The 12213-nt window shown below is 38.9% G+C and overlaps 1 protein-coding gene across 1 annotated transcript in view; it reads left to right on the forward strand.

Moving 5' to 3' along the window:
• Positions 1-12213, forward strand: part of cdc16 (cell division cycle 16 homolog (S. cerevisiae)) — a 124538-nt gene that overhangs the window by 105656 nt on the left and 6669 nt on the right. Inside the window, exon 15 of the mRNA XM_069890443.1 lies at positions 10449-10510. Coding sequence (XP_069746544.1) covers positions 10449-10510 — 62 coding nt within the window. The remainder of the gene's footprint in view (positions 1-10448; positions 10511-12213) is intronic.

Below are 12213 nucleotides of genomic sequence, written 5' to 3' on the forward strand. Positions count from 1 at the left end.
AGAATATTTGATTTGGATAGTCCTTTGACTTGGACAGATATAGAATTAAATAGATGGTGAAGAAAGAAGAGATTATTTTATTTATAAATGGAATGTTAAATTAATAAGTTTTTATTAATTGCCTATTTTATCTCATTTGATACATATGTGGGAAGGGATAAATAAAGAAATTGGTAATTATAGTAAATTGTCTAGATATACTCCTTTGTATCAGAATAGATGTTTTCCTTTTATGGTTAATAATTACCTTCTTAAAATTTGGGACCAGAAAATGATTAAGATGATAAATGATTGTTATGAATTGTTGTTTTTTTTATCATTTGAAAGATTGAAGGAAAAATATAAAATACTGACTCATACACTTTTTTGTTATTATCAAATAAAATTAATGTTGTATGATTATTTTGGGAAGCATTTCTTTTTCCTAAAGAGTCTAAATTTGAGATGTTGATTCATGATGGAGGGAGGAAAGGTTTTATTTTTGAAATGTATAAATTATTGCAGCAGAAAATGCCTAAAATTGAGTTGCATAAATAATGGCTTAAATGTGAGAAGGATTTGGGAGTTGATTTTGATAATGATCATTGGAAAAATATTTGTAGGGATAGTATGACAAAAATTATAAACGTTAGATATAGGCTTGTTACTTAAAATTTTATTCTTTTCTTTCTTTCTTTGGCTTGGCTTCGCGGACGAAGATTTATGGAGGGGTAATTTTATACACCAATTGTATCTGACTCCGTAATATTTGAAAAGATACGTTTCTACATTCGGTGGGATCTTGTGATAACGTTAGGTATTTTTGGTATCGGGTAATAGATTGTTTACAGAATATTTTGAAAATTAAACTTTCTTTAGATCCAAAAATGTTTTTAATTGGAGATATTAGTGAATTGTTTTATTTTAATAAACTGGATATATTTCAATTTGCTTTTTTGAAATTAACTTTAGCAGTAGCGAGGAAATATATAGCTATTTCATGGAAAAATCAAATGGCTCTTAATTTACAAAGATGGCATTTAGAATTAAGGTTGAGTATTCCATTGGAGAAGATAACATAATTTAAGAGATAAATATTATGTACTTAAAAATATTTGGAGCCCATATTTGGATTATTTCAAGTTGAAAATTTAAAGATAAAGATTTGAGTGCCACCGAGTCTCCTTAACCCATATTAAGTGAATTGTGTTTGATATTCTCCTCTTGCTTCTTTCATTTTCTTTTTTCCTTTTTTTCTTTGTTGATAGTTAGGGGTCTTTGAAGTAGATTGGAGGGAGGATGTAGTTTTAGTTTGGGAGGAGGGAGATTGGGTTTTTTTAGTAGTTTCTTAGTATATATATATTTGAATTTTGATATATTTTATTTTTTGAGTTGTAATCATGGTTGTTTTTCTTATAAATAAAATATTCAAAAAAAAACAATCATGATGAAATGAATAAAATGAAAAGTCTTTTTCCTTAGGATTTAATCTTCTCCATATATCTACCAAATTCATATATTTCATTAACGCCATGAACTGTTTAGCCATTTTAGTTCTAATTATCAATTTGGGAGATTTATCTAATAATGGGTCTAAGCAATTAAAATCACCTCCTACCATAATTTTATCATATGCCTGGCTTAAGTTAAAAAAGGAATCCACCATAAATTTCTCATCATCTATATTAAGAGCATAAACATTCATTAAAGTCCAACATTCAGAAAAAATTTACAATTAAAAGTCTACCAGCTGCCTCAAAAACTGAATCCAATTTAAAAGCTAACTTCTTATTAATCAAAATAGCAACTCCCCTTGCTTTAGAATTAAAAGAAGATGCCATAACTTGTCCAACCCAATCTCTTTTTAATTTCTGATGTTCCTTTTCAGCCAAATGTGACTCTTACAGAAAAGCAACATCAACCTTCAATTTTTTAATATATACTAATACTCTCTTTTTCTTAATCGGATTATTAAGCCTGTTAACATTAAAAGTAGCAAAATTTAAATTAGCCATCCCAAACCATCCCACCATAAATGGCAAAGCACCTCCTTATGGCATCAACACAAACAAAGCTAAAGATCTCAAAGAAAAGAAAAACAAAGAGCCCAATAAAAAAAGCCCAACACAAAAAAAAATACTATAATGGTATTACCTCCCTCAATTATATGGGAGTGACAAATGCTACAAAGTGGCTGACAACTTCGGAAGGATCAGTAGTTGAACCACCTCCCCTGAACAGAACAATCAAAGATAAAGCATAAAAATCATTTCAAGTATGAAACGCTTCTTCCAAATCACGATTAACTTGATCATCATCAATTCCAATATCAATCAACTGTTCAGATTCCATCTCTCGCTTTCCATTCTTCTCTTTCGGAACCACAACAAGTTGTTGCGAAAACCTGTCTGAATTTTGACCCTGCTTATTATCAGGTAAAGAATTAGCAAATATAAGAGCTTCAGCATCATTAGAGAAAAACTGAGATTGATAATCTCCATTAAAAAACTTTAAGCACAGTAGGATCATGAAAGACAAACTTGTACCTTTTTTTCCATAAAGCAGCTTTAGTTGAATTAAATTCTTCATGACGTTTCATCACAGCTTGACTCAAATCAGCATTTAAAAAAAACCCTATTATTCTTAACGAGTAATGGGCCCTGATTACTTCTCGCATTCTGTATCGCAAGTCTTAAAATCAATTCTCTGTCCTGATAACACAAACATCAAATCAAAATAGAGCATGGAGCTTGACCAGGAGGTGGCTTCCTTCGTACTGCTCGATGGGCTCTATCCAACTCCAGACCATTCGGGAAATATGCTGTTCCCAAAACCTCGGGAATCCACTTCTGAAAAAACTGAACCAGGTCTGGACCTTCAAAATTTTCCAGAAGACCAAAAATCTTAACATTATTCCTCTGACTTTGATTCTCAAAACATCAATTTTCTTCAGCAAATAATTTTTCTAAATTTCCCAGTCATTAAACGAATCCTACATCTGTCCCATCCTTTCTTTGCACTGATCAACATCATTTTGCAGTTAATAAATTCTCATTCAATCTTTTTAAATTTATCCTGAACTTTATCACTGCTTTCAAACATTTTGCCACATCCATTTTAATAGAAGCTATTTCTCCCTTCATTTCAGCAAATTGTCCCTTCATAATTGAAAATCCTTGGCTGACTTGGCCAAATTTTCCATTTGTTTTGACAAATCAACAGAAAAAGTTGAATCTGAATGTTGAGGATTAGACTTAAACTTAGAAGTCTGCCTCACCATAGGCCCACTCTTAAATATAACTGTTGCCTCTTCCATCTGTTGTTCCACCTCTTCTTCCATCCCAGCGATGTCCTCTTCTTCCTCCATTGATACGGAGGTCGCCTAGACCCAACTGCGGGTACGGACACCCTCCCCCCGCAGCCTGGGCCAATTCTGATGTAACATGCATGCGCAGTTGATCCTCTTGCTCGGGAGTGAGTAGACATTGGGCACCGGTGCCATCTTGCGTAGCAGTGCACGAAGTTGGCACCAGTATTGTATACACCTTACCACTGGATTGGCATTGCAGTCAGGGTTGAAGAGAAATAGAATCCAGAGGCTCCATTTGTGAGGTAGGCCGAGATTCTTCCGTAACAATTAATTGCTTTCTTTGCTGTTTGAGGTTTAGTCTTCCTCATAGTTGCTTGTAGAGTGCTTCAACAATACAGCCAATAATTTTAAAAATATTTTAAAACTTTTATACAGGTTTTTAATAGTTCTGACGGGGGAGGTGTTTTCCCATGTCTTCTCCCTACGCCATCATGCCACATCCCCTCTACCTCTTCCTCTCTAATTTGTGTAGGATCCATGATTTCACTGCTTATTTGCTTCGCCTCTATGGACTATGTGTCGGTCTCCTTAGTAAATACAGATGCAAAAAAAAAAGCAATTTATCCCTGGTCTTTTGGCTCCATACATTGTTGACCATTGTAATCTTCAAAAAGTCAATTTTGTCCCTTGCTATTCTTTTGCTCTTAATGTGTCCATAGAAACCATTAGTATTTTTCTTCACCTTGTCTGCAAACACAACCTTGTCTTTTATCCCTCCTGAATTCTTTAAATCGTTTTGCTTGCACTTTTTACACTCCTTAAGTACATCATTTGCTCCTTGTTGCCTATGCGTGTTATGCACCTCTTTCATCTTAACCAGATCCTCAATATCCCTCGAAAAGCAAGGTTCCCTATACCTGTTAACTTTGCCTTTAATCCTGACAAGAACATACAAACTCTGAACTTTCAAACTTTGAAGGCTTCCCTCTTACCAAGCACACACTTGAAGAAACAATCTGTCCCAATCAACACTTATTAAATCCTTTCTTATTTCCTCAAAATTGGTCCTTCAATTTAGAGCCTCAACCTGAGGACCAGACCTATCCTTATCCATAATTATCTTGACTAATGGCATTATGATCACTGGACCCAATGTATTCCCCTACACACAATTCTGTCACCTGTCCTGTCTCTTCCTTAATACAAGATTCAGTATTTCTCGTTGGTAACTCTATATATAGATTTTCTGAATGCATTTGACAAACTCAGACCCATCCAGCCCTTTTACAGCATGGAAGTACCAGCCAATATGTGGAAAGATAAAATCACCTACTATCACAACTTTGTTTCCTGCAGTTATCTGCTATCTCTGTACAGAATTGCTCCTCCAATTCTCACTAACTATTGAGTGCTCTACAATACAGTCTAATTTATGTCCTCATACTTTCCCATTGCTCAATTCACCCATATAGCCTCAGTAGATGACACCAGAGCCTGTTCTGCCTGAGCACAGCTGTGACATTTTCACTAACAATGCCACCCACCTTTCATCCCTTAACTTCTATTGAGTATGAAACAATAGAATCCGTAACATTAAGCTGCCAGTACTTGTTTTTGATCCACAGCAGGTATGATAGCATTTGCAGGAACTTGTTCATTATTTACAATCAGCTCTGCATATTTGAAATTTTGGCACTCCCACCACCATGTTATGAAAATTTCTCGCCACGGTGTGACAATTCTTGGGGGTTTTATAATTTCCTTCTTGCAAAAAATTTTGATGGCATTTATGACTTGTTTCTGCACAGATTCATGAGTTTTTTCTAGCATAGAAACCGATCCTTCAGCTAACTTGTTCATTTTTTATTTTATTCCCCCCCACCCCCACCCCAGATTCTCACAATGTCTGAGGAACATTTGGTCAGGCGCCAGGTACTTTTATGTGCTATAGGACTGGCACCACCACTTCTTCTGCATTATATCCCTCTATACCTTTTCTTTCCATGTACCTGTCAAAATGTCATTTAAACATTTGAACTGTTTCAGCCTCTACCACTTCCTCTGGCAGCTTCAAGATTGTTCCCCATATCCAGCATCCTTTTTGTGGATAAATCTACCCCTCAGGTCTCCTTTAAATCTTTTTTTTCTTCTTGCCTTAAATCTATGTCCTTTAGATTTAGTCTTCGCTACCCTGGGAACAAGACTGGGCCTTCCTCCTCATCATTTTATAGATCTCTCGGCAAGATTACCCCTCAACCTCTCATGCTCCTGGCCCCAGCTTGCTGTCTCTCCTTATAACTCAAGCTCTCCAGTCTTGTCAACAACTGTGAATCTTTTCTGTGTTCTTTTCAGCTTAATGGCTTCCTTCCTATAGCTAGGTGACCTGAACTACACATAGTATTCCAGATGAGTCCAGTGTAGTTGTACAGTGATGTCCTAAGTCCTGTACTTGATAGCCTGACCAATAAAGGCAACCTTGTCAAACGCCTACTTCACTACCCTATTTACCTCTGTCACAGCTTGTGCTCCTAGGCCTCTCTCTTCAACAACAATCTTAAAAAACTCCTGCCATTTATTGTGTAATTCATTCCCTGCTTTAATTTCCCAAAATGCAGCTCCTCATACTTTTCTTCTGCCATTCCATACCCCAGTTTCCCATTGATCAAAATCCTTCTGTAATCTCAGATAATATTCCCTTTCCACTCTACCACTTTGGTGCCATCTACAAACCATGCCAACTACATTCTCACCCTAATCATTAATATGGATGAAAAGCAACCATGCCTTGATGTCTGCAGCACATAACTGGTGACAGGCCTCCAATCTGAGTAACAACCCTCTACTACCACACTGAACTACCAAACCAATCCTTTATCATGTTGTGTAAAATGTTGTCAAGATGGGGGCTGGTAACCTTGCCTCACTCAACCTCCTTAGGAAGTGTAGGCGCTGCTGCGTATTCCAGAGTAATGAAGAGGTGTTATATGCATACTAAAGAACAAGGTGCTCTGAACACTCTCCACGTTGGAGCCATTGATGTGCAGTGGAGAGGGGTCGACCTTTGATCTCTTGAAGTCCACGATTATCTTTATCAAAGGCCTTGCAAAAGTTCATGACTACTCCCCTCACCAATCATCATGGTTGCCTCTTGAAAAGTACAAAGCCAGCTGACTTTCCCTAATCATCCTTGATTTTCCAAAGTCAGGTAGATCTTGTTCCTCAGAATTCCTCCTAGTGACTTTTTCTACCACTGATATTTAGCTTACCATCTTGGCTTGCCATTGCAACCTTTCTTATATAAAACCACAACATAAGCCACCCTCCACTCTTCCAATAATTCAGAGATCTCTGCCAAGGCCTTGACAATTTAAATTTTTTAATTTTATTCCCCCCCACCCCCACCCCAGATTCTCACAATGTCTGAGGAACATTTGGTCAGGCGCCAGGTACTTTTATGTGCTATAGGACTGGCACCACCACTTCTTCTGCATTGTGGATATGATTCAAGACATTTGAATTCTCTTCCCTGCATTCTCTTTCTTCCATCACCTTTGTGGTAAATACAGACAATCACATTGTCCTTTAAAGGGATTGATACTTGTAATATTTCTCAGGATTCTCCTTTACCTTAATGACCAGAGCTATTTATGTTCTATTTTACCCTTTTGATTTCTCTGATGCGTACATTCCATGTATTCATAGGATTTGCTTGATCCCAGCTGTCTGTACCTGACCTCTGTCTTCTTTTTTTTCATGATCAGAGCCATGGTATTCCTTGCCAATCAAGGTTCCCTTCTCCTGCCAGCCTTGCCCTTCACTCCAACAGGAATATGCCCAGACATCTCTCCATCTCACTTCTGAAAGCCCTTCATCTGTAAATAGTCTCTCCCAATCAATGTCTGCAAGTTCTTGTTTAGTGCCATCAAAATTTAACCTTGTCCAAATTTAGGACTTTTATTTGTCTCTGTTCTTTGTCCTATATTTTTCCATAACTTTTTACATCTTAAAGAATTATGATTGCTGGTCCCATGGTGCTCCCCCAGTGATATTTCTCTTAATTGCCCTTCCTCATTTCCCAATAGGAGATACTGTTGCACCCCCTTTCTAATAGGACCATGAGAAAATTTTCCTGAATACACGTAACAAATTCTACCCCATCTAATCTGTTCGCATTATGGCAGTCCCAGTCAATGTTAGGGAAGTTAAAATTGCCTACTATTACAATCCTATTATTCTTACAGCTATCTGTGAATCCCTACTTATTTGCTCTTCCAATTCTTGCTGACTATTGAGGGACTCATAGCACAATCCTATCAACATGATCATCCCCTTATTTCTAAGTTTCACCAATATTCCCCAGGAATATCCTCTCTAGGTACTGCTGCGATGTTCTCCCCAATAACAAATGCAACTCCCCTCCTCTCTAACATGCATTTGAACTGACAGTCCTGCCCCACTCTGTTTTAAAAAAACATTCTGAATTCTATATTGGGTTCATTTATGGCCCTCATGTTGTTCAAATCTTGGTAGACACCAGATATGGCAACTCTGTATCTACCCAATCAAACATTCCAAAAATTGAAACCTCCGTTGTGTAGAAATCTATAGGTACAAGGTTTGAAATGAGGATAATATTTCAGACTCTCAGTTTGTTGAACATAAATTAATAAAGTGTGTTCATTTTGTGGCTACACCCTGTTGCGACAATAGTAAGAGAAAGGGATAGTGTGACGGATTATGTTATATTTTATATTGAATATAGATATGTTTTAAAGGAGATAAATTGTGAGGGTTTTTTAGTGTAGGTTACAAACGTACACAACACTTCACAACATGGATCTCATGAGCAAGAGCTTGGCTCAAGCCAGACAGTCCAGGCTCCAAGTGTCTTTGCAAAAATGAGGAATGCCTATAAGGACTTCACAAGTAGGTGTTAATTGAACATGCTGTGGAGTAATGGATTATTGTTTCGGAAAGCAATAGATGAATGAACTCAGAAGATTGGGTCCGGTGCTACAGTCTGTCTCAATGCAATTTGCTGTTCTAAGTGGATCATGTGGTTTTCTCTGAGAGAGAGAGAGAGAATTCAGTTCTACAGACCAGCAGGTGCAGCTGAGACTGGAACAGGACAAGTTGGCAAGCTTGTGGAAAAACCCCATTTTGAAGACGGGTTGTGAGTTCTTGGTTCGGCCTGTTCAGAGCCCTTGTGGTCCATACAAGAGGAGATGGCTAGCTGCATGGTGTTTCGCTTGAAATAGAGCTCTACAGGAAGGAAAGGGGTTGTCATCTGGAAAACCCTGATGGGGCAAGTTTCTTCAGCAAGACACTGAAGTGGCTTATCAGAAGAAATCAGTTGTGCATGTCCAACAAGCAACAAATCTCTCTCTGAAAACCGACAAGAATCTTCCTGAGCAGTAACCATTTACCTTTCAAGCACCAAAGCCTGGTGAAATTCATGAATGTTGGATTCTGTGCACAGTATAAGAATTGCCTGATACCGGTGAACTTGGAGGAGTGAGAAGTGAGATTGGACTGTGACTCAAATGACTTTTATGAACATACACACATACATACAAGTGCGCTTAAAATTAGAAGAGGATTAAGTAAGTAAATAGTAATAAGTTAAGAGTTTGATCCTATTTTCATGTTTAAAGATAATTAAAAGCAACTTTTGTTTTAGTAACCCTTTGTCTTGGTGAATTTCTGTTGGTGCTGAATTTTGGGGTCCTCTGGGCCCATAATAATAGGGAGGTGCAAAAGATATAGGAGGGGCTGGCATGTCCTTTAATGCAAGTTAAAATCTGAAAGCCCAATATGTTAATGTTCAATGAAGTACCTTTGGCAACCTAATCCCTGATGTAATTTTGTGGAGAAGAATGGTTGGCAGTTAGTGAAGTGTGAATGCTGTAGTTTTGGAGCCAGGTTGCATACAGTAAGCTCCCACAAGCAGCAATATTGCAGTGAGCATCATCTGTTTACAGTGATATTGTTGAGGATGACATTTCACCTCAACATCAGAAAGAACACACCTTATTCCGGTACTGCATTGGGATATTTTATCTTCCTGAGCGAAGGCAGACAGGTTCTTTGTTTCACATTTCACTAATAGTTTCTTGCACACCTCCAGAGACCTAACTAAAGAAAATGCACAGAAATTTGGGAACAGACAGTATACAGCTTGTATACCTAGCGCAGTACAGAGGGAATACTTCACTGTCTGGTGAGATATCTTGTGGATCAGATGTTAAACAAAGGCCCCATCTGAATTTTTTGGGTACGTAAAAGATTTTGCAGACTGTTTTGAAATCACTGTTTTTCTGCCAGTGATTTGGAGCTGTTGCTTACCTCCAATCAATATGGTTGAAGAATTGATCTGGTCTTCACTCTACTTGCAGTTTGTGGGATCTTGTGGCACCTCTCCTACATTACTACTGTTTGAAAGTGCTACGTGCTTTCAATTATTTGTCAAGATCTGGAAGTTACTGACAATGCCCATCCCTATTGCCCTTGTGAAGGTGTTATTGAGCAGCCACCCTGTACTACTTTTAATCCTTCTGGTTCTATTGGAGCAGGGGTTTCAAGATTTAGTCCCGCCAACAATGAGGACTGATAATATACTTCCAGATTAGAATGGTGGTAGAAGCTGCAGGCGTGGGAAGTGTTCTTTGAGCAGCAGAGGCAAATAATTGTAGTGTTGATGAAGATGATGGTGCAGCAAGTATGTGCTGGAGCTGGAGGGAGTGAATGCTTATTGTGATGGATGGGGTGCCAAATAAAATCTTTGTCCTGGATTGTGTTAGGGTTGAGGGTTGTTAGAGCTGCAGTCATCCAGGCCATCGGAGAGTGTTTCGTCACATTGCCTTGTAGAAGGTGGAAAGCTTTGAACAGTCACCAAAGGAGTTGTTTGATACAGGATGCCCAACCTCTCATCTGCTCATGTAGCTACTGTAGTTAAATGGCAAATCCAGTTGAGTTTCTGGTCAGTGGTGACTTCCCGCTTGCTCCCACCAGTATGCCATTGGTGTGTCTCCCATGATTATGCTATTGAATGTCCTCTTTGTACCCAATATTTCTGTGTTCTTGCTCCCACTGCATCACATAAGTCATTTCATTTTTGTAATTTGAGTAACGAGTTTAATGTTTACCTTTTATTTTGCAGGTAACTGTTGATAAATGGGAGCCTTTAATGAACAACTTGGGACATGTTTGTAGGAAACTCAAGTAAGTAATTCTATAAAATTGTCAAATACACTTTTACATCGATACTACTTTTAGCCACAGTAAGTACCTGTGTTGTTTAACATAACCGAGCTGGGTGGTAAGTCCATGTTCAGAGCGTCGGGAGCTCAGATGTGTGGGCAACCAAGGCGGGGATCCATAGTCGGATATTCAGGAGCGGATGGCTGGGCGAGGATCCGCGGTCAGGGCATCGGGAGCTCTGGTAGGCGGATGACCATCTGCAGTCAGGATCTCTGGTGGCAGGCAGCCGGGGCAAGCATTCATGGTCAGGACGTCAGGAGGGTGGGCAGCTGAGGCCAAAAATAAGGGGGGGGGGGTCGACCTTTACACGGGATCGACTATAACACAGTATACACAGCACATCCTCTTTGTGCCAGAAGACTAACGTGGCTATTCTTTTTATAAAAGGGCAGCTGGGGCAAGCTAGGGAACTACAGACCAGTAAGCCTGATGTCATAGGGGATGCTAAGTGATAGGATCCAGCTTTTGGATAGGATTAGTTAGAGGTGCTTAACATGGCTTTGTGTGTGGGAGATCATGTGTCACTAATCTCTTTTTTGAAGAATTAATGAGGGTAGGGCAGTGGACATATATATGGATTTAGCAAGGCTTTTGACAAGGTCCCACATAGCAGGTTAGTCTGGAAGATTAGATCACTTGGATTCAAGGTAAGCTGACCCCTTGATTAGATTCAGAACTGGCTTAGCAGAAAGAGGTAGGTGGGAGAGGTGGAGGATTCTGAATGGAGGCCAGTGGTGTGTCACAGGATCCAACGTTTGTAGTAAAACAGGATATGGATCAATTGAGTAGGTGGACCAAGGAATGGAATCACAAATGTGAGGATTGGTCGATCAATCAAGAGCAGAACTTGGACTGTGAATTGTTGGGCCCTGGAGAATGTTGGAGTACAGAGAAACCATGGGGTACAGGTGCACTGTTACCTATAGTAGTGACTTGGGTGAACAGAATGCTGTAGGAAGGATATCCATAAGTTCAAGGGGTGCAGAGGAGTTTCTCCAGAATGCTGCTAGTATTAGAGGGATTGAGTTATAGGGAGAGGAGAGAGACACATGTTCCTTGGAGCATACAGAGGTATACAAATCATGATGGGCATGTATAAAGTGAAGGCTCACATTATTTTTCCTAGGGTAGATGAGAGGGGAGGGGTTTAAGAGAGGCTTGCGGGACATTTTATTCAGAGGATGGTCCATATTTGGCATAAGTTGCCAGAGGAAATTCAAAGTGTGTACTGTTACGATGTTCAAAAGACATTGGACAGATATAGGGATAGAAAGAATTTAGAAGGACATTGGGAGGTTGTTGAGGGGGGTGGCGGGAATGAAAGTGTCACTGTGTATATATTAATACTAAATATTTGTAGATTGTTACTGACGTGGTTCATGATGAAGTACTAAATGAAAATTTAATTGTAAAAATGTAGGGATGGCTTCCCTTAAAGTATAGAAAGTGTGGGTTAAAATAGTAGAAACTGCTTCCAGTGGCAGAAATGTTGGTGAGCTGAGGTCACAGATATGAGGAGAATGGAGAAGTGGAGATTTTTGTGCAGTTTGGAATGGATTGTCTAAGAAAGAGAGAGGAACATTGGCAGAGGTACAAGGAAGGAGCAGAAGAGTGAGATGAGACTGAGGATCCACTGTGGACCATTGTCCTCCCATGCTGAATTA

Source organism: Narcine bancroftii, chromosome 7 (assembly GCF_036971445.1).
Source record: "Narcine bancroftii isolate sNarBan1 chromosome 7, sNarBan1.hap1, whole genome shotgun sequence".
Lineage (NCBI taxonomy): Eukaryota > Metazoa > Chordata > Chondrichthyes > Torpediniformes > Narcinidae > Narcine > Narcine bancroftii.